At 38.6% G+C, this 21113-nt stretch overlaps 1 protein-coding gene across 1 annotated transcript in view; it reads left to right on the top strand.

The window, feature by feature from the left end:
- THSD7B (thrombospondin type 1 domain containing 7B) overlaps positions 1-21113 on the top strand; it is a 717646-nt gene that overhangs the window by 215258 nt on the left and 481275 nt on the right. Inside the window, exon 4 of the mRNA XM_059395498.1 lies at positions 1514-1683. Coding sequence (XP_059251481.1) covers positions 1514-1683 — 170 coding nt within the window. The remainder of the gene's footprint in view (positions 1-1513; positions 1684-21113) is intronic.

Below are 21113 nucleotides of genomic sequence, written 5' to 3'. Positions count from 1 at the left end.
CCTCACAACCCGGGGCAGCCGCATCTCCGCCTGCCCACGGACCCTGTCCCCGTGCTCTAATAAATCACCTTTTGCACCAACGACGTCTTAAGAATTCTTTCTTTAGTCGTCGGCTCTGAACCTCCTCACCCCACCGAACCTGACTTAGGTTCTGGGACTTCATCACTACTGACTAAGTTTCTAGTCTTGGAGAACCATGTGAAAATGAAGTATGGAAGCCGAGGGAGAACAGTTGTGTCACAGCAAACCCCAAAGGATTGTCCAAATCCTCTTTCTACTGTGGGTTTTTTATAAGATTTATGATTGTCATCTCTCAAGCTTTTCAGAGTGAGGCCATGCATTTATAAAGGGGTTTGATCACTATTAGGTTTCTTAGAGATTTGCTTTTTTATTTTGGTGTCTGTGACTTAATTTCAGTTTTATGCTAGTTTCTGTAAGGCCAGGATTTTGGTTACACACTCTTATTTTTATTGCTGTTTTTTTGTTTGTTTTTTGTTTTTTCTTTTGAGCAATCACAAGGCTGAGAAATTTTTCCTCAAATCTGAAATGGGACAGCAGTTATGAGAATGTTTTAAGGTTCTGTTTATTTTTCTAGAAGTTAATGAGACTGTTGGTATTTATGTGAATGCTGTAGGGTTCTATTAATGCTGTGGGCTTGAAAAATGTTGCAATAACCCCCTAAAGGAAATTCTGTCTGAAATAATTCTCCAGGTCTGAGTGCAGTGTTGTTATAGTTGTTTTGTTTTCAGCAAGTTGTGTATAAACTCCATTGTGTTTTTTTCCCTTGGGTGTGTGTGTGTGTGTGTGTGTGTGTGTGTGTGTGTGTGTCTATCACTATGTATCTTAACCACTTATAAACCAGAAGATATATTTCTAAGTCAGTTTAAATAATATTTCTGCATATACAAAAAAGTACTCTACGGTTCAATACAGTGCCACATTATTAACTCATTTTTAATGTGTATGCCTTTATCCCAATGGGGTCAAATAAGTGGAGATACTTTCCTGTATCAAGGAGATTGAAAAGTTGGTCATCACTATCCATTTAAAACCATGTATCCCCAACTTCACACATTTCACGCCCTACTATACTAATTTCAAAAGGCCATGAAAGTCATTCTCATAGTCATCTAGAGGTCTGTGAAGTGATGCCTATGTTCAGGTCAGCTGCTATGCAACAGGCTCTTCTGGTTTCCATCTTCTTCCACTGATTCTTCACTCTCTTAGGGCCTCAGGGCTGAGACACAATCCGTTAATCCATATTTCCTTTCTTTACTCCTCTCATCCTCTGTTACCATGAAAAGTGGCTATGATTTTCCCCCCCCTAGGAAATAAAAGGGATTTAGTACCCAACACCAACAGACTTCTTTATCCATAGGTGAAGATTTGGCTCTACAAAGAGAGATTATTATGTATATGTGATGTCATGACTTATGTCTTCTTTAGAATGTTATATTTTCCTTACTTGTTCTTCTTCTTTTAAATAAATCAAATTTCTTTTAAATAAATCCAGGTATGCCTGGAGGACCTCTGAATGGAAAGAATGCCAAGTCTCTCTTCTCCTCAAGCAGCAGGACCCCCACTGGCATGTGACGGGACCCGTTTGTGGAGGAGGGATCCAGACCCGGGACGTATACTGTGCCCAGAGCACACCAGTGTCCACTGCACAGAAGGCCAAGGAAGGTAGGCAGCCAGTCCCAGGGACAGATGGTGCTGCTGACTAGAAGGAAAATAAACTCCAACACCATTTCCTCATATTCTTCTTGATATAATGGACCCTCAGCACTCACAGATTTAATATTTGTTTTGTTGAGAATTTACAAACCAGGCCTAAGTTTTGCTACTTGCAATAACTGGGACTAGTTAAAAATAATAGCAATAATAATAATAACTTCAGCCTTTAAGGATCATTGTGAACATTAAATGAAAAAATATACCTAAGCGCTGTAGCAAAAACAAATTTTACAAGCTGAGGGCGGCTGGTAGACTTGGGTGGTCATGATTAGTAGCATTCTTATTTTGTTTTATTTTTTTTTTCTCCCAAGAGGGTTGTTTGTATGAATTTCTGAATGTAGGAGTTTCTACAGACAATGTCACTTCAAATGTTGAGGATCTAATTTTACTGGCAAGTTTCAAGTAATGTGGAAAGGAGAAGAGAAAGGAGGCAGAGGCGGAGGAAAAGAACTTTCTTCACATTAGGCTCTCTGATAAGCCCATACAGCCTCAGCAGGAGTGCATTTGCTCCAGAGTTTGAGATGGTGACAACAGATGGGGACTGAAAAACTGGCCCAGGCTTATTTAAGTCAATTGATTGAAAGCCAAAAGTGAGCAATACTGCCTCTACTCCAGAAGAGTATTTCAGCCACATCAGAGGACATGGTAGTGCCCTCTGCAGTAGTCAAGGTGGGAATGTTTTCCTGAGTATGTACATAAATCCTTTACTGTAGAATTAGGTTATAAAGGCATGATGCAGACTTCCTTGGTATGGAAGTGAATGCATTTTACCCTATAAACCTCTTCATACCAGGTACCTTTTTTTCCCTTTTTTTTTTTTTTTTTTTTTTGGTGACATGGCCTCTCAACATTCCAGAGGCATCTGTGACCATAGCCTTGGATAATTCACCCTCTCACTCATAGAGGGATCATCTTTACAGAATCCTTAGTGTTTTCTTGGACAATTAAAGTTACAGTTTTCATTCAATTTTCTTCCATATCTAATGTTACTTTTAGAAAGTGACAGTGTATACACTTTCTGTTTCAGGGTAGAACCTGACTATGCTTACTTCTCTGACTTTGGAATAACAGAATTTAGATAAAGAACTCTAGATTATTCTTTCAGACCTTGGTAACTTTTTTTTTAAATTCTACCTCTCTTTCTTCCCTTTTATTATTGTCTACACTACTAGGGTTTCCAGAGGTCAGCAATTGCATTAAATATATAGTGTAGCTTACTACAACCTTGCTAGTCATTAATAATAGGCTTTATTTTGCTCTTGTGTGGCAGTGGACAGGAAAGATTGTTCAGCCATTACTTTCCATTCTTATAAATGCCTTAATTTCCTACTGTTATCATTTATAGTTATACCTTGACACATCTAACAACATGAGAATTTCTTCTTGGCTTAAGTTAAACATAAGAGAACAATTGAATTGCTATTGTAAGGGAACAGTGAGTGTGTTTGCCCAATTAAAGAGACCAGATTTAAATATCTCTAACCTTTTCTGCTAAAGCAGTAATAAGGCCAAAATTGGTGACAGCTTTTACATTTCAGTTTTTGTGAACATTGGCCTTTTTTTTTTTTTTTTTTTAAATGTTAGATTGTAGAGGGAGAAGGAATTTTCATAGCATTGATTTTGGAAACCCTTTTCTCAATGACAATTGACTTTCCCACAGGTTAATTTTTCCTTATACTCTAGAATACTCTCTTCAATCTCTAGAGTGAAATTGCTTGACTTTTCTTCCCTATAAAATTCCACCATTCACTGTGAAGTTGCTACTCTGCATTTCGGATCTTAGGGCAACACTACCCTGGGGAAAATACTACCAACACCACCCATGAACCAAAACTAAAACCAAAACTCAAACCAACCAACCAACCAACCAACCAACCAACAAAAATACAAACCCCCCAAACCAAGACCCATTTCCATGGATCTCTCATGCAGTAGAATGAAATAGAATCTGAATTCCAGAATGCAGGGATGGGAGTACCAAAAGGAATGTTAATTCTCTCCCAAGTGCCTCCAAGTCTATTCCATAGGCTGGATGCTGAGGCGGAATTTGCTGTTAGCGACTTAGACATCCCATTCCCCATTTGACCTCAATTCATGGTGCTTAGAGAAACAACATAATGCCTATGGCATATTTACCTGGTTCTTTTGTTCAGTGTTCATGTGATGTTTTAAATGCAGCCACAGTGGTGCTGTAACAATCAATATGAGAAGCATTACCTGCAATAGTAGCTAAGCCAATAGAATGGGGAAGAAAATATAGAAGAGTATTTATGATTTTATTTACCAGTTATTGTTGTAGAGAGAGTTGTTCTTTTCTTATATAATTCAGAAATACCAGCAAGAGTGATGCTCACCTCTAAGTCTAAAGTTTGGTTCAGCGAGACCATTTCCTTCTTGATCTTTTCTCAAATGAAATTAAAGCCACTCAGCCTGCATTCAAGCATCGTTTCTCAGGAGATAAATCATTGAAATAAAGAGTACACCTTCAAAATTTAATAAAGACTGGGACCTACATATTTTCCATTCATGAAAACATGGCCTAGAGACTGAAATAGCAACAAATATGGAGTGAAATGACATGGAGATAGAATGTATTTATATGATAAGGAAGAACCGCCCCCCCCCCCCAAAAAAAAACCCTCCAAAATCCTAAACAAAAAATTGGGGAAAGGTATTGGTGTGGTTGCAATTAAGAAGAACCCCTCCTGATTTTTTTTTTTCTCCTTATTTCAGATTCATTATTTGACCTTAAATGGACACAGCTCTTTTAAGGATGGGACACAGTTTAGCTTTGAGTTGTTAAATGCATTAGTTGCTTCCTCCACTCCAGTAAGATTAAGTAGTTCTTGAAAGTCCTACATCTTTATCATGTTGGACCCAGCGTTGACATTAAGGAAGTACATGGTCAGATAAGGGAATATGTTCTGGAATGTTAAGTAGTATGTGGAGACTTAATGTATTTTGGGTCTAGGTAGTGTGTGGAGACTTAATATGTTTGGGTTGCAGGCTTTAATTTTGACCTGTATAGAACTTAGATAAGCTACATGAATGCTGTTCCAGTCTTCTAGTTCACTGTGTTGTTTTTAAATATATTGATTTGGTGAGTAAAAAGTGGTTGAAAATCATAGCCTCTTTTTTTTTTTTTCAGTAATTCATTAAATGCCAGCTGTGTTTTAGGCTGTGTACTAGACACTGATATGATGAAGTTGCCTCTCATTACTTTATAGTTTTTTTTTTAATTGGAACAACAATTGAACTAGCAACTATGCTATAATATCATAAGTACTATGATCATTACATATATAATATGGTTATAACCATTTAATGATATCTGAGGGTTATCATCATAAAGGAGGTACTGCTTAAAGAGACTTTGTAGGATCATTAGGGAAGAATGTTCTCATTGGGGTCAGAGGGGACATATGGAAAGGAATGGAGACATTTGTGTTCAGTGGTAGCATGTGAATTGGTGTGAGAGGAGCATAGGGAGTAAGAAAGTAACAGTGACACTGGAAATCTAGGCTTTTTGTGCTATTCTGGAGGTGTGACTTTGTTTTTGAGATACAGGTACAGCCTTTCTTTCAGCACTACAGGTTTTTAAGTGGAGAAGAAATATCATATTCTTAGCTGTCTATAAGAATGCTTGAATGTCAGTATACCAAGAGAATTTTGGGGAGTGCTTATGTCCTACTTGCAAACCTATCTGGTTATCCAAGAAGTTTTTGTGCTATGAAATAAAGTAATTTACATTATGAACAGATGAACAGACTTCTGAAGGGGCAATTGAAGGAGATATCTATTCCACCATCATTTGAGGACCATCTTTAGAAATTGGTTTTAAATTCAATAAACTCATTTGGGTGTGAGAATAAAGTTTAAGGAAAAAATGCTCTTAGAACTTCCTTTAGTATTGACTCATAGAAGAGAAATGGGTTTACAGCATTTTCTCTTCCTTTATGCTAACAGAGAAAAAGAGATAACTGGGTGAAATAATCTTTGCTAATTAACAACAGGCTGTTTGATGGAAGTTCATATGAGACCAAAAGGTAGAAGACAATTCTAGTCATTCCACTTTGGAGACACCCTCAGTTATTGGGTGTTGGAGAAAGTCCGTATATGTATAGTTCAAATATATGCATATTTATATTTCAAATATTCTCTCCAAACATTTTCCCAAAAAGTGAGAAAGCAGAGAAATGTTTAGAAAAAGATTATTATGTATTTAAAGGCAATTAGTTCACCAGGAGCCTAAATTGAGATTGGTTTCTACTGGTTCCATTTCATTGGTTCTGTATCTTAGTTTAGTGATTTTTTTTTCTTTTTAATCAAGTATAACAAACTTATTTTAGTGTGATATGGCAAATGTTTATTGAATTAAAGTGCTTAGCAGAAATATTGAAGAGTTCTTATTTTACCACTCATTAAATTATCAGGCTGTTCTTGACATTAAAAATGTCTTAATTTATTTAGCTCAAGATATAATTCATATGATTGAAATGGAACAGGAGGGAACTGGCTTGGACAGATGATAGGGGTGGGATATTTGAGGAGAAAACCTAGCACTGAGTACTGACTACACCTGGGAAAAACAAATGACTTGTGGGAAAATGGGCCTTTTAGACGAGATGTGAGTCCTGCTTTATTTGATCTCTAAAAGAGGAGGAATACCTTCTTCTTCATGCAATATATTATGATGTATTTTTTCAAAATCAGTATAACAAAAGTAATTCAGTACCACGTGCTACTGAAACCAAAGTGTGTAGCGTCACACAGAAGCAAGATTGACAAGAGCTTAGAACCAGAGGTGAGTTTGAATTTTTCCAATTCTTTTACCAGTGATATTTCAGCTTTGCTAATCTTCCTACACTAAGCCCATAGCCCTGTAAAACACGTTACTTTTTGCCTGATATCCAGCCATTGATATTATTGTCCTTACCACCCATAGGCTATAAAGCCTTTGAAGGCCATTCTTGGGGTCCTACTTTGTATTTCCCAGTGCCAGATTCCATCACATAAACAGAAAATTACAAATGCATATGGAATTCAAAATGAAAAACTCATCATGTGAGAGATGATATATTAAGTTTTGTTGGATTCTTTTTGCTTTACAGGCAGTGCAGAGAAAGAAATTGCTTTACAGTTAACAAAACCAAAATGATCTGCTGGATCATTGGATATCAGCATTCCTTGCCAAGCTCATGTGTCCAGAGGGCCTGGAATGGAGTCAGATAAAATGGAAGATCTGAGGATAATGAGGTGGTGGAGATAGTCCATGAGGAGAGATTGAGAAGAAATGCAAAGGAGAAAACAAGAAGGGTCACTGGGCCAGGGAGGTCTGCTTGGACTCAAACAGTGGCTTTGCTGAGTGATCTTGGCCTTTGACATGAAGTAATTGATTCCTGAATAATTTCTAGAGTTAAATATATTTCTCTTGTTCTCCAGAGGAGAAAAAGATTATAGAAGCCATAAATGATTTCAAATGATTTATGTCCATCTGTTTTTGTTTTGATCTTCAGCAGTCTCAGAGGGGAGATGTATCAGTCCAAGAAAAATACATAGGTGATGTAAGCACTTTAGGAGAAAATGAAGATTTTTAGGGAAGGAAATATTAAAGCAGTGGGATGTGGGGAACATAGGGTAGGTTCATGAAGAAGAAAACTTTTACATGACCATAAAAGAAGGGCAGGTGTTTAGACAGGTGTTCATGTGAAGGGGACAGAATCCCAGACGAAACAAGCCATTGGATTAAAGGCACAGAAGTAGAATGGCATAGAACATACTTAGAGCAAAACCAGTAATAAAGGTGGACTGAAGGGGGCAGCTGAAGGTAGGTGCTATGGATTTAAGGTAGTCAGGTGGAATTCTAAGCTATGGTATTAGGCCTTATAATGATCAGATCATAGATTGTAGGAATTACACTATTGCTTTCTTTATCCCTGTCCAACAGTCTGAGCTCCAACAATACATAACCCTTTCTTTAGCTTTCTAGGCCTTGGGAGCCAGTTTCTGTCTGACCACTGACCGCTATCCTATGTCTCTCCATACCCCACCTCCAACACAAACCTTTTTCCTGGCTCTGGCCTATCACCTAGATCACACGTACTTCTCATAACTTGCTCCTTCTGGGAACCTTCAGAGACCACATACATGACCATAAAAGAAGGGCAGGTGTTTAGACAGGTGTTCATGTGAAGGGGACAGAATCCCAGACGAAACAAGCCATTGGATTAAAGGCACAGAAGTAGAATGGCATAGAACATACTTAGAGCTTCAACCCCAACCTCATTTTTCTTCCTCTTCATATTTCATCTTCTTCCTCATCCATTTGTTTTCATTTCTTCCCCTTCCTCATCCTTCCCTTTCATCTTGCATAAATCTTTTTTTAAAGATTTTATTTATTTGAGAGAGAGAATGAGAGATTGAGAGAGAGAGAGAGAGAGAGAATGAGAGGGCTAAGGGCAGAGGGATAAGCAGACCCTCCACTGAGCTGGGAACCCGATGCTGGCCTCGATCCTGGAACTCCAGGATCATGCCCTGAGCTGAAGGCAGTCACTCAACTAACAGCCACCCACACGCCCCTCATCTTGCATAAATCTTGAGAGCAGCAACAGTTTTAGTGACTGTGATAGACTTCACAGCAGTTAGCACCGCACCTGGCCAAAGGCAGGTAAGAGCTCAATGGGTATTTCTTGAACAAATGGTTAAGCCCCCCACATATAGTCTTACCCTTCCATTTTAGGCATTGCTTTTCATTTTGGAGCAACTTTTCCCTTTATTTCAATTGTTCACATGCACCTGCACTTCATTAATGAGCAGTTAGATTCTCCTTTTCAGGGTAGAAGATTGCATTTAGAAAAACATGCTGAGACTAGTGCATTTACAATCTTTAGTTGGGTGTCTTACTAAACTTCATTTTGTCAGCTGGATTAGATTTTTTGTGAACACCAAGCCAAGAGGTAATGAGGTTCCTCTTGGCAGTGCAATTTCTGAAACAAAGTTACTCCTTCCAAATCTATTTCTCCAGCCTTGTTGAATATGTGAGTGCCCTGGCAAGTAAGATATAGAAGAATCATACGCTTATTGTCCAACTCTTTCTGCAGGAAAGTTTCACAGTTTCCTCCTTGACTTGCTCTAGTATTTAGCATTTTTCCATGCTGTACTTGAATTTGCCATCAGATGCTGTCCTCCAGAGATGAGTTGCTTAGTAAGACCTCTGTGTGCTTAAGATGTGTTAAATGACTCCTTGTGTCATCTGGCCATTTTCTCAGGCATACTGAGAGGGGGTGGAGAATCAATCCCCCCACGTCAATGGAAAAGCTGGAACATCAGCTGAATTGTGGTGCCACTTCTCATCCAAACATTCTATGAGTCTCCATATGGAATATATAATCACAGTTCATTTTATTCTTTTAAGAACTGTTTTTCTAAGACTAATTCTATTTCTAGCTCTTGGTGATAGGTATCCAAGGTGTCCCTGTTCTTTATAGACCTGGAGCTTAGAATTGGACCCAGCTAGTTCTATGTAAATAATACATAGCATTTTAAATTCAGTGTTCCCCCAGATTCTTCATTACCCTGCACAATCCCATATCACATCCTTTTCCAGTGTTCCAGGATTGGGAAATCGCCTTTCTTCCTTCTAAGCACTTATGCTAGAAACCTGAGCAGCATCTTTGATATTTTACTGGCATTCATGTCTTTGCCTACAATCTATCATCATATTCTGTTAATTCTGCTTCAAATATATACTTTGTTTATTCTATTTATTTTATCTATTACTTCTTCTAGCATTATTTCTCACATGAACTGCTATAATAGTTTCCTGGCTGATTTTCCTTCTACTCTTACCCCTTCTAAATAGAGGGGGGCTGTTTAATGTGTTTCAGGGCACGGGCTCTGCAGCCTCTGTCAGATTCTTATTTTATCACTTATAAGCTGTGTAATCTTGCATGAGTTAATACTTCAGTTTACTCATCTGTAGATAGAAATAATGATAATTTCCGGTTCATCAAATGAACATACATGTGCACACACCTACATACCACTTAGAACAGAGCCTTATGTGATAAGCACTTAATAAGTGTTAGCTATGATTATTTTTCTTCTCTACTCCTGCCAAAACAACCTTATAGGAAAACTTATCTGAGTGTGTGATTCCCATGCAAAATGACTTCAGTGACTTTTTCTAAATTAAAGCTTTAACATCACTCACAAGCCATGCATGATCTGTCCCTTGCCTACCTAGGCAGCCTCCCCTGGCTCCCGCTGCCCCTAGTTCAGCCATACTTGGTGGCCTCAGGCAAGTTTAGTTGACTGTCCTGTGCGCGAGTTTCCATCTTGTGGTTAAAAGCTAACATTGCATCATCTGGACAGCAAACAGGAGAATCACAGACCTAGAACTTAAGCATCTTGACTCAGAGCTAAGACTCTTCCACAGTGTCTCCTCACTGAGGAGACTAGTCATTGTCTCTGTCTCAGTGCAGAGAGGACAGGGGGATGAGATGCGCTTGGAAAGTGGGATGTCTGGCTGAGTACCCACCTTTCTAGCAACAGGAGTGTGGTTTGGAAGGGAAATTCTTATCTTTGAGGGGCAGCTCACTGTCTCTGGCACAGGCTTTATTTCCTATTAATCATCCCCCTGTATTCCTATGGTTATGGTAATGAGTTACCAAAAATTTGATGACCTAAAACAATACAAATTGATCACCTTACAGTGCTGGAGGTCAGAAGTCGGAAATGGATCTCACTGGACTAAAATCAAGATGCCAGCAGGGGTGTGTTCCCCCAGCTTCAGGGGGTTCCCTTATTTCTTGGCTCATGACTCCGTCCTCTGTCCTCAAAGCTAGCAACATACCATCTTCAAATGTCTTTCTGACTATGACTCTCATGCCTCCTTCTTCCATTTATAAGGATCCCTGTAATTACATTGGACACACTCTGATAATCTAGAATAATCTTCATATCTCAGGGTCAGCTGATCAGGAAACTCGGTTCCATATGACCTTAACTTCCCTTTGCCACATAACCTAATATTCACAGGTAGTAGACAATAAGATTGCACCATGTTTAGATGGTCATACACTGTCTACTCAAACCCCTCCCACTTCTTCTGAGAAATAAATAATACTTGGGGTTTGTTAAAACAAAACAAGAGGGTCATCTGTATGAATATATGGATTATGTGGTATGATGTAAAGGGGTACAGTGGTCCACTTAGCTTAATAAGAACAAACTTAGTTCTGAAGTGGGGATTGCCACATCTGAGCACCAGCTCCCCCATTTTCTGGCCATGTGATGTTGGGCAAGTCATGCAGCCTCTTTAAGTGTCCTGTTTTCTCATGTGTAACATGGAGATGCCAACAGACTTGTTGAGATTAAATGAGATGATGTGTATTTAAAGGAGAAACAATTATAACGCAGTGCTTGATGCACAGTAAGAGCTCAGTAAACTGGTTTTCTCCTTTTCAGATGCTGACGGCTTTGCTTTTCTGTGCATTCACACACTTACTGAAGACCTGACATAGGCTAGAAACCATATGAAATATTAGAGATCAAGGGATGAACAAATCAATCTTAAATCCTAGGAAGTCAAAGCCAATTTGGAGAGAGAAGCACAAAAACAACTCATGTGGGTTTAATACAATGAGTGTTATGTTATGAGTGTGTAAAAAGCGTTTTTAAGATGCAGGACTGAAAATACAACAACCTAGAAGAGGAAAGGAGTGCGCCATTTAAAGTTTCTGTTGACATGCCAACACTTCAGCTTTCTCATCTGTAAAATGAGATGTTAGAATATGATGCAGTGGCAAAATCCTTTAGTTAAAGGATTATGTGATCTGTTCTCTCTTGGAAGAGGTTAAGTTGAACAACAAATAGGGCATGACCCAGGCACTGGCCTGAACACTTGATTGCCTTGCATCCAGTACAACAGGTGGGTGAGGGATCTAAGCTCTTTTGAAGTTAACACCTCCTTGAACTTTAGTTAGTCTTTGAGAACACAGCAGTCCCCTAAGTTCTCTATGAGTGCTTTCAGAATTGACCCCCTCATACATTAGATACTGTACTCTAAATCGGGGAATTTAGCATCCCACTCAAAGCATCCCAGTTGAATTTAATCCAAGAAGTCCATAGACCATGCCTTAAGCATTCCCTTGCAACAGTTAGACATAGAAAAAGTGGTAGGTGTGAGAATTTTGGAATGTATACTAGAATACGTGACGGAAGTTTTGATTTTTCAAAAAAAAAAACTGCCTAGGGCTGTTATGTTCCTTAATTGAAATGATCAGTCATAAAGTGACTCTCCAGGATTTCTTAGCACACAGAGAGAGCGTTGAGAGACAGTTCTAAGAGAATCACACAAAGCCGTTGTAGGAAGAGCTATTTGTTAGCTCCCATGTGAGTAACTGACATACACACATACCAAGAACTGTGAAGGAGCTCAGATTTTACCCTACTGGCAAGCTAGCTTGTTAGCCTGCAACCATTCCATAGATACTGATGGAAGACACGAGACCTGGGTCAGGGACAAAGGGCAGTTTGTTACCCACAGCAGTGTCAGTAGCCAGATCTGTTGTTTCTTGAGCCCTGGCTCCCACAGTGCAACACATCTGCAGGGCTGCACACATGACACCTGCACACAAAGTGACTTCTGTGGCAGGAGAGACATACTAAGCTTCAGAAATCCCAATCTTTCATAAGGTGACTGAAGGAAAATCTGCACAACCTTTGTCCCAGAGAGTGACATTATCCTTCTCTTCTAGGGCTATTTGCTATAATAACGTCCTTGGAAAGTTAGTCTGGAGCAAAAGCTGTCAATGTCTCTAAGGGTGAGGTATACAGACATACAACAAATCCATGAAGAAATTGTCTCCCAGCAGCAACACACACATATGCGCTCGCATGCATGCATATGTACACACACACACACACACACACACACACACACATACAGAGGCACACTGGTTAATATACTTTCCAGGATGCATGGGTTGCTCAGATGGTTAAGCATCTGCCTTTGGCTCATGTCATGATCTCAGGGTCCTGGGATCGAGCCACACATCAGGCTCCCTGCTCAGTGGGGAATCTGCTTTTCCCTCTTCCTCTACTGTTCCCCCTGCTTGTGCTCAACTCTCCCTGTCAAATAAATAAATAAACTTTTTTAAAAAATAATAATATGTCTTTCTTTCTATTAAAATGTAACTAAAATGATTGCATATAGTGAGTGATATGCCACTTTTCCAATTATAATCTGGAGCTGTGTCTCCAGTATGTGAAACAATAAAATATCCCCAGTCCTCCAAAATCTTTGATTGTCCAAAAGCAAACTTATGTTTTGATACCCTACTTTGTGATGTTAATTCATAAAAGGAAAGTGTTATAGTCAAAAAGTAAAAGCAACAGCTACTTTAATTTAGAAATGACCTCTCTGTTATGAAAATTACAGTACCCACACTCTTGGGATATATATTCTATTTCCCTGAAGCAAACCGGTATTATGGAAGTGTTGGGCTATTGATGTGTAGCTTTATCCAACAAGCTATGAGAAGAATTTGTTAAGGATAGAAAAATAAATATGTAACAGCTTAGCTTCTGTGCAGCATTTTTTTTTTTTTGAGATGTAATATTTAAAATGGTTCTGCCCAAACTGTTGGCCTGTTGAGTTAATATTCTAAGAATTCTACTTCAGAGAATGAAAGATTTGTATCTGTAAGTTGCCTCCTATTAATTTCAAAGTAACAACCATGGGGGAGTGGATTTTATCATGGGAATTTTCAGAAGTATGTAAAGTTGAGATAATAGTTATTACTTTTTGATAAAATGAAATAATGTGAAGAGAAATATTGAACTGGGAATTAAGTGAACAGAATTCCAATTCTGCCTGTACCATTGATGATGATACTTAACCTTGGGCCAGATGAGTTACCCAATTTGAGCTTCAATTTATCCCTTTATAATGTAGGGATAATAGAATGTATTTATTCTTATCTCATAGGTATAGTAAATACTAGTGGGAAATATAAATGTAAAAATTAGTTACATTCAGAAGCAAACTTATTTTTATGTAATAATCTTTTTCTTGTTTCTGTGATGTCTCCTTTTCACAGAAATAGAATTGACACTACAAATACATTATTTCTACTACATTCTATATCTGTAGTTTTCTTCTGGCTAGTCAGGTAGACCAGTCCCCTTTAGTATTCTTTAGACTGGAGAAAGATTGCAACTACATCTTTCAATTTTTTTTTAAAGATTTTATTTATTTATTTGGAGAGAGAGAAAGACAGAGATAGCAAGAGAGAGAGTACAAGAGGGGAGGAGAGGGTGAAGCCATCTCCGGCTGAGCAAGGAGCCCATGTGGGTCTCAATCCCAGAACTGTGGGATCATGACCCAGGCTGAAGGCAGATGCTTCTGAGCCACCCAGGTGCCCCTACATCTATCATCTTTAAGACTGACAACTTTATTAAACTAATTTAAGTAATTACTTATTGATGAAATAGAAACTATCTGTATCTATCTCTTTAGGTTATGGAAAACTACTATTTGAAACAAATTAAAAAAAAGAAATGGCATTTTGAAATGGAGGGAATTTCAGTTTCATGTAAGAGGTAATTAACAAATCTGGTGATATGAATTATCTATGGTACTTGTTAAACATATTTCTTCCTGGGCTCCTCCCCTAGAAATTCCATCCAGTGGGTTTAGTGTGGGCCTGGAAATTTGTACGACTTTTTTAATGTATATAGTGTGTGTGTGTGTGTGTGTGTGTGTGTAATTCTTATCAATAGGGAAGGTTAGGAACAATGACAAAATTTAATATTTTTATCCTTAAATATGCAAATTGAGACCTGTAGTAGCTGAAAGTTGCTGAGCTCTCCCAGTTGGTCAGTGTAAATTTTAGACTTCTAACACTTTGGCCAGTTTTCCATCCATGCCCCTGGCCCCAAAAGTTAATGTGCTTACAAAACATGCACCTTCTCTAACTCATACTGATTTCCTCCCCATATTTGTTTACCCACTAGTCTAACGTTTTCTTTCCTGCTAAATCTGACAATTATTTGAGTTCCAGGGGCTGGAAAGAAGCCCCAGGAATCAGAGAGCTCCTACGAGAACTTGTTTCCAATGATAATAACTTCAGATGTCAGGGCTCAGTGTGGAGTTTGCTGCTTTTATAGCAGAGCTTTTAATGACTTGCAAAATCAGATTGTCTTTGGCTCAGATTTTATGGCTTTCTGTTTCCTGGTTATTCTTATTTCCTATATAATCCACATGGCTTTTCTTCATGACCCTTTGGAAAACTTCTCTTGTGATGCTGTGTCAAACAAAGATCCTTGACAATCTGTAACCTGTTACAAAGATGAAATGATTTTTGTTTTTAACCCCATTTCCAAGTGATGTGAGATAGTCTTTAGGCTTGAAAGAATGGGCAGCTGCATGGCCACCATCAGTCTGCTTAACTTTCCTCTTAAAATGCTGAAGTTTAATTTACTGACGCTTTCTCCTGATTTTTATTTTCTCCTTAGCAGAGGAGAGCATTCTCTATGATATAACTTAGACGCTGTTGTCACAGTTCAACCTCTTTTGCTCTTCTTTTTATATCAAATAGAAGACTTCTTAAAGGAGCTTTATTTTTCAATGCATCCCTTCCCCAAACCCACCACGTTTTTTAAAGAAGCCACACATACATTTGTCTTCGGGAGTGTTCCTTTAAAATTGTAATACATTGTAATAGACCTTTTCCTATTGGTAAGACAAGGAAACTATGGTACTTGCATTTATATAACATAGTATCAAGGCATTTATTAAGTAACCAAAATTAAGTGTCGGTCTCTCAGCTCCAGGCTAACCTGTTTATTTCTTTATTGAGGTTAAGCCTGGAAGTCAAAGTATAACCTTAACAGTGTTGTTGGGACCATTTCTGTCATCTTTACTAACTGAGAAATTAGAATCACAATGTCAATATAATCTGAAAGGATGTTGGGAAAGGTCGTGGAGAAGATGTGACCTCTGGTTGACCTGTGAGTTGGACCCATGCAATTAGAGGCTTCTCACCCTGGTCCTTGTTCTTGGAATGTGGGTTCTGCTTGCCTTCCCCACTCCCAGACCTACTCCCAAGGACCCAGCCTTGAGATCATGATGTGATGTTGAGACAATCTGGACAATATACATGACTGAACCCAGTTAAAGCCTCCTTATAAACTTGTAAGATTTGGCAGGCAGGAGCTTACAAACCAACAAAGGGGGTGTATTGGTTGTCTGGTGCAAACTTTTCTGACACAGTGGTTTCTTCTTGAGGCATCATTGAGTGTGGTTTCAGGTTGCATGCTAGTGGTAACTAATTCATTACTCGGCGGAGTTTCAATTATTACATAGACTTCTCTTATATTCTGTTGCTTCTTGTTAATTTTCACCCATTTCCCCCAGTTCTGCACTTAGGAGCTGCTTCTGCACTTAGGAGCTGCATAAAATTAATCTATTTTTCATATAAAAACTCTTCAAAAATTTAAAAATACCCACATTATACTCTTGACATTTTTCTCTCTATACCAAACACCCCCAGTCTTCAACTTTTCCTCCTGGGCCATATTTTCATACTCTTTCATCATAAAGGATGCTTAATGAACTCTAATCATTTCATAATGAAGTGTGATTTCCTTTCTTTTTGGCCACTGTCTATTTAAAAATAAGCTTTGAATTTTGCCTGGAATTGTTATCATACTGAATACACAGTGGAATCCACCCTCTTTCCCTTTGTGAACAGTTACTCAAAATTGGTTTGTTTTCTTCTGCCACTTCTATGTCCAAATTTACTCATTTAATCCATCTTAAAGCAAATCTGAAGACACAGAGTTCTGTGGGTAAAGATCGGGGGGATGAGGATTTTCATGGATCTCCCAGTACGAAAAGTCTGAAAAAGACTGAGCACATGGGACCTCACCTTCTCTACTTAATAAAGTAAAAAGGGATTTCCCTCTTTGCCACAGACACCATGTAGGAGGCAAATTCATTTTTCCTGTAGGATAGTGCTTCTCAGATTGTAAGGAGCATTCAAATTCCCTGGGGATTTTTTTTTTTTTTTTTAAACCTGGGGATCTTTTAAAATGCATATTGTGATTTAGTCTGTCTGAGATGGAACAGGGATCTTGCATCTCTAGTAAGCTCCCAGGAGAATCCTATGCCTTTGCTCCATGGACCATCCTTGGACCAGCACTGTCCAGTAGGAATCTAAGGTGAGACACAAATGTGAATCACATATGTAATTTTTAATTTCCTAGTATGCATTTTAAAAATGCAAAAAGAAGTGGGTCAGGTGAAATTAATTGTAATAATATACCTTATTTAACTCAACGCAGCTTAAATACATTTTAATATGTAATCAGCATAAAAAAGATATTTTAAATTATTTTTTAATTAAGTATTGAAAATTTGTATGTGTTTTATACTCTCTCTCCTATTTTTGGACTGGCCACATTTCACATTCCATAGCCGTATGTGCGTACATGGCACCTGACTAACATACTGGATAGCTTAACTGTAGATTTCGGGATTTGGATTGTTCAGAACCAGAAATAACACAAATAATTAATATTTGCTGATTCTTACTTTGTTCATGACACTGTTATAAGATGTAAATGCCATATAAATGCTATAAATGAATAATCTCATAAAATCCTTATAACATCCCTATCCCATAAGCAACATTATTATCCCCATTATAGATATGAATAAAGTGAAGTTAGCAGTAGCCGGCCTGAAGTTACAATGGCAGGGCTAAGATTCTTATCCAAAGAGTGTGAGTCTGGAGCCCAAGCTGTTAATCATTGCTCCAGGACAGAGGGCCCTGTGAGGGAGGCTGGTCCTCCGGGAATGGGAGCAGCAGGCCTGGCCTTGGTCTGGCCTTGGAAAGGCCAGGCAAGACGATTCCCTGTGGAAGCATGACCACTAAACTCCAGTGCTGAGTTTCAAATTTATTTTTAGGTGATATATTTTCCCTATGGTATTTTTAAGTCTCTTGTACCATTGATTGACCTCTATAGCTTAGTAAGAGAGACATCCTGTTGTCATTGTTGACGGTACCTGTGGGAATTCAGTTTGGTGGGGAAGCTTGGGGGATCTTGTGAATTCATTTGCAGAGAATGTGACAGAGACATCTGGGTCAGCTGGATCAGTGTTCCACAGGGTGCTGGGACCAACCTCAGGACACGCATTGGCAATGTGGGGTCATACCTTCTAATAGCCACGGGGGATAAGGGCTTGAATGATGTAGTTTGAATGTCAGAGGGAAACAGCCAGCCTCTGGGGCCCTTCTCTCCCATCTCAACAGCGGTTGAGTCATTGGTTATCTACATTTCCTGCCCATTCTGGGCTGTAATTTACCTGGAACTGGAGGCTAACTTTATTTTGAAAAGCTGCACGATCTCTTTGCCAATATTAGATTTTTGATCCCTTTTTAACCAACTTGTTTATATCCTTTTCAGAGATAGACAAGGATTTCAGTAGTAACAGCAACAATGAGAGTTTGAAAGGTAAATTACCACATGGTGCCCAAGAGAGAGGCTCTTGACTCAAAATGCTGAATTCAGACTTTTGCCCATATCTTCTGGTAGCTGTGTGACCTAGACAAAGTCACTTGCTCTCTGAATCTCAGTTCCTCTGATCCTAAAGTAAGGGCAACGATACCATTGGTCTCCCAGGGCTGTTATAACATCATAGAAAATAGTAAACGTGAAATGCTTAGCTTCATGCCTGGTACTTAGGAAATATTCAGCGAGTATTAACTCTTAAACGATTATTACCATTCTTCCCCTTATAGCTCATTATTCATTTGCCCCAGCTGAAAAATCATCCTGTCACTTTCCTTATTTTTCTTACATAAAACTTTTAAAGTGCCCATTCCCCTCTTTTGGCTTTCTTTAGCAATTTTGTAGGCCCAGTTTATTACAAGGCTTAGCCCTTAGAACATTATTATGATGCCATGCTGAAGTCACTAAAACGTGTTCCTGGCTGTGTTTCCTTTTTTGTATATTTGTGCAAGACTTTAAAATGTGTGCTCATCGGAGAGCCCCCTTGTAGCCCAAAAGGCCTCCTTGGAGCTTTATCCTATTTAATCCTCTTTGGGGTTCTTGTAGTTGTGGGGGTCAAGATTCCTTTTGGGGGAGGCTACACTTCAAAGTGTATTATATCTTAAGAGATCTAACATATGAGTTTTCTCTGATCGTTTTGGATTTCTAAAATCTGGTCTGCAAGGCTAGCTTAGTCTTCTATCTGTCAGATTCCACAAGAACTTGAAGGGAACCCGGAAGGGCCCAAACCATCACAGGTGGTCACCACCCTTGACCCATCTCCATCTTGGAATAAGACTGGGGTTCGGCACGCAATCTTCAAACAAGAGTTCTGGTGCAATAATGATTTACTGAGTAATGGATGTTTTCCTGAAGATTTAAAGGAAAAGAAAACTGGAGAGGCACATCCTACTTCAATTTCACTTAATAGTGTTCCTCCTCAGGCTGCACTGTTCTTCCTCAGGATCATCTTTGCAATTTATATCTTCTGGTGGCCTCTTTATCTCCTTTTTTACTTTAATCTCTTACCTTTTCCTCTTCCTCCTCCTCCTCCTCCTCTTCTTCCTGTTCCTTTCCCTTCTGCTTCCTTCTTCCTTCTCCTTGTCCTTCAAATTCAAGTATTTTCTTGTTAACATTCTGCACTTAGCAAATCAAAAGCTTGGGGTTTAGGAAAAGAATGTCCATATACTGTGACCAAATAAGCTGTAGGGGACAGAACCTCAGTGAATCCCATTCACAATGCTTCCTGCCAAAGCACTACTCATGTCTACACTGCCAATAGATAACTTCTCCTTTGTCAGGCTTTGTTTGGGATAGCAGCTTCTTTTCCTACTTTCTTTATAATTTCAGCTATGAACTGCTGTTGGTAGAATTTTCCAGATGCTGTTCTTTTAGTTAAATGAGATTTTTATAAAGCATTTACACTGCCGAAATTCTCATTTTACCCTAACTTACCTCTGTGATTTTTAATTGGGTTACAATTTACATATAGTAATAAGTTGAGATGGTAAATGCGTGTTTTGATGAATGCATGTCCAAACAAGTATTTCTACTGCCCCAGAAAGTTCCTTCTGCCCCTTCCCAGTCCGTCCCATTCTACTTCCCTCCCAGTTCCCATCAGAAGCAACTGTTCATCTGATTTCTATGACCTGCAGTTAGTTTATACCGTTCTAGGATTTTCTATAAATGGAATCATATAATATGTACTTGCTTTGGGTTGTCTTTCACTTGGCATAGAATTCCTAGATTCCATCCAAGTTGTCCTTATGTTATAGGGTAATATTCCCTTGTATGAATACAGCACAGCTTATTTATACATTTTCCCCTTGGTTGACATCAGGATTGTTTTTCACTATTATTTACAAAGTCATTAGGAGCATTCTTTGTGCAGGGCTTTATGTGAACAAATCCTTTCATTTTTCTTGGGTAACCACATAAGAATGCAATTGCTGGATAATGTGGCAGGTATAGTATTATCAGAATATTTCAAATCCTTTTTTTTTTCTAAATGGCTGGTACCATTGTACACTTTTGCCAGCTGTATGTAAATATGAGGTTCTTGTCTTATATCCTTACCAGCATTGAGCCTTTTCAGACTTTTTACTTTTGACTATTTTGTTGGATATTGTAGTTTTAATTTGAATTTCCCTAGTGACTAACAGTGGAACACGTCTTCATGTGCTCATTGTATATCATTTGTGAAGTTGGAATCTTTTCACCATTGGGGAAAGTGTTGTGATAGATTTTCAGTCTAGGATAATAAAGCACAGGCTGTGTCCTCCAGGTTGGCTGGGCTTGTCATTCTCTCCAAAGACTACTTCTCGTCCTCTGTCTCTTCTTGTACCTCCCCTGAGCTGCCTGCCATGTGTTTAGAGTCACTGATTTCTAAGCACATGAGCAAGGCTGTGAATTTAATGTGAAAACGTATGTGAAACCACTGTGCTCTGTAAGTTCTACAAATCTGAATTATATTCCTACCTCCTTTTTAATACGGAATTGTTGGGTTCTTTTGATGGTAGTTGTGTGCTGTATTTTAGTTGAGGGCCCTTGCCCAGCAAGTCATGGTGTACTTACAATATCCTATGAACCTCCTTTTGCTATATTGCTTATTCATCCTGTATGGTGGTATCATTGCATTATTTAATATTATTAACATTAAATTATTAATTGTTTACTCCTGTGTGTTACTAAGCAAAGCTTCTACTGTCCTTTATTTCTGTCCTGTCATTCAGCATTCTCTCCTTCATGTATTAACATTTGCAGCTCTATTTTGGTCGTTTTCTTCCTTTCCTTTCATTTACAGCTTGAAGTACAGCCTA

Source organism: Mustela nigripes, chromosome 3 (genome assembly GCF_022355385.1).
Source record: "Mustela nigripes isolate SB6536 chromosome 3, MUSNIG.SB6536, whole genome shotgun sequence".
NCBI classification, from domain to species: Eukaryota; Metazoa; Chordata; class Mammalia; order Carnivora; family Mustelidae; genus Mustela; species Mustela nigripes.
The sequence above is the reverse complement of the archived record's forward strand: the minus strand, read 5'-3'. Positions and strand labels throughout refer to the sequence as shown.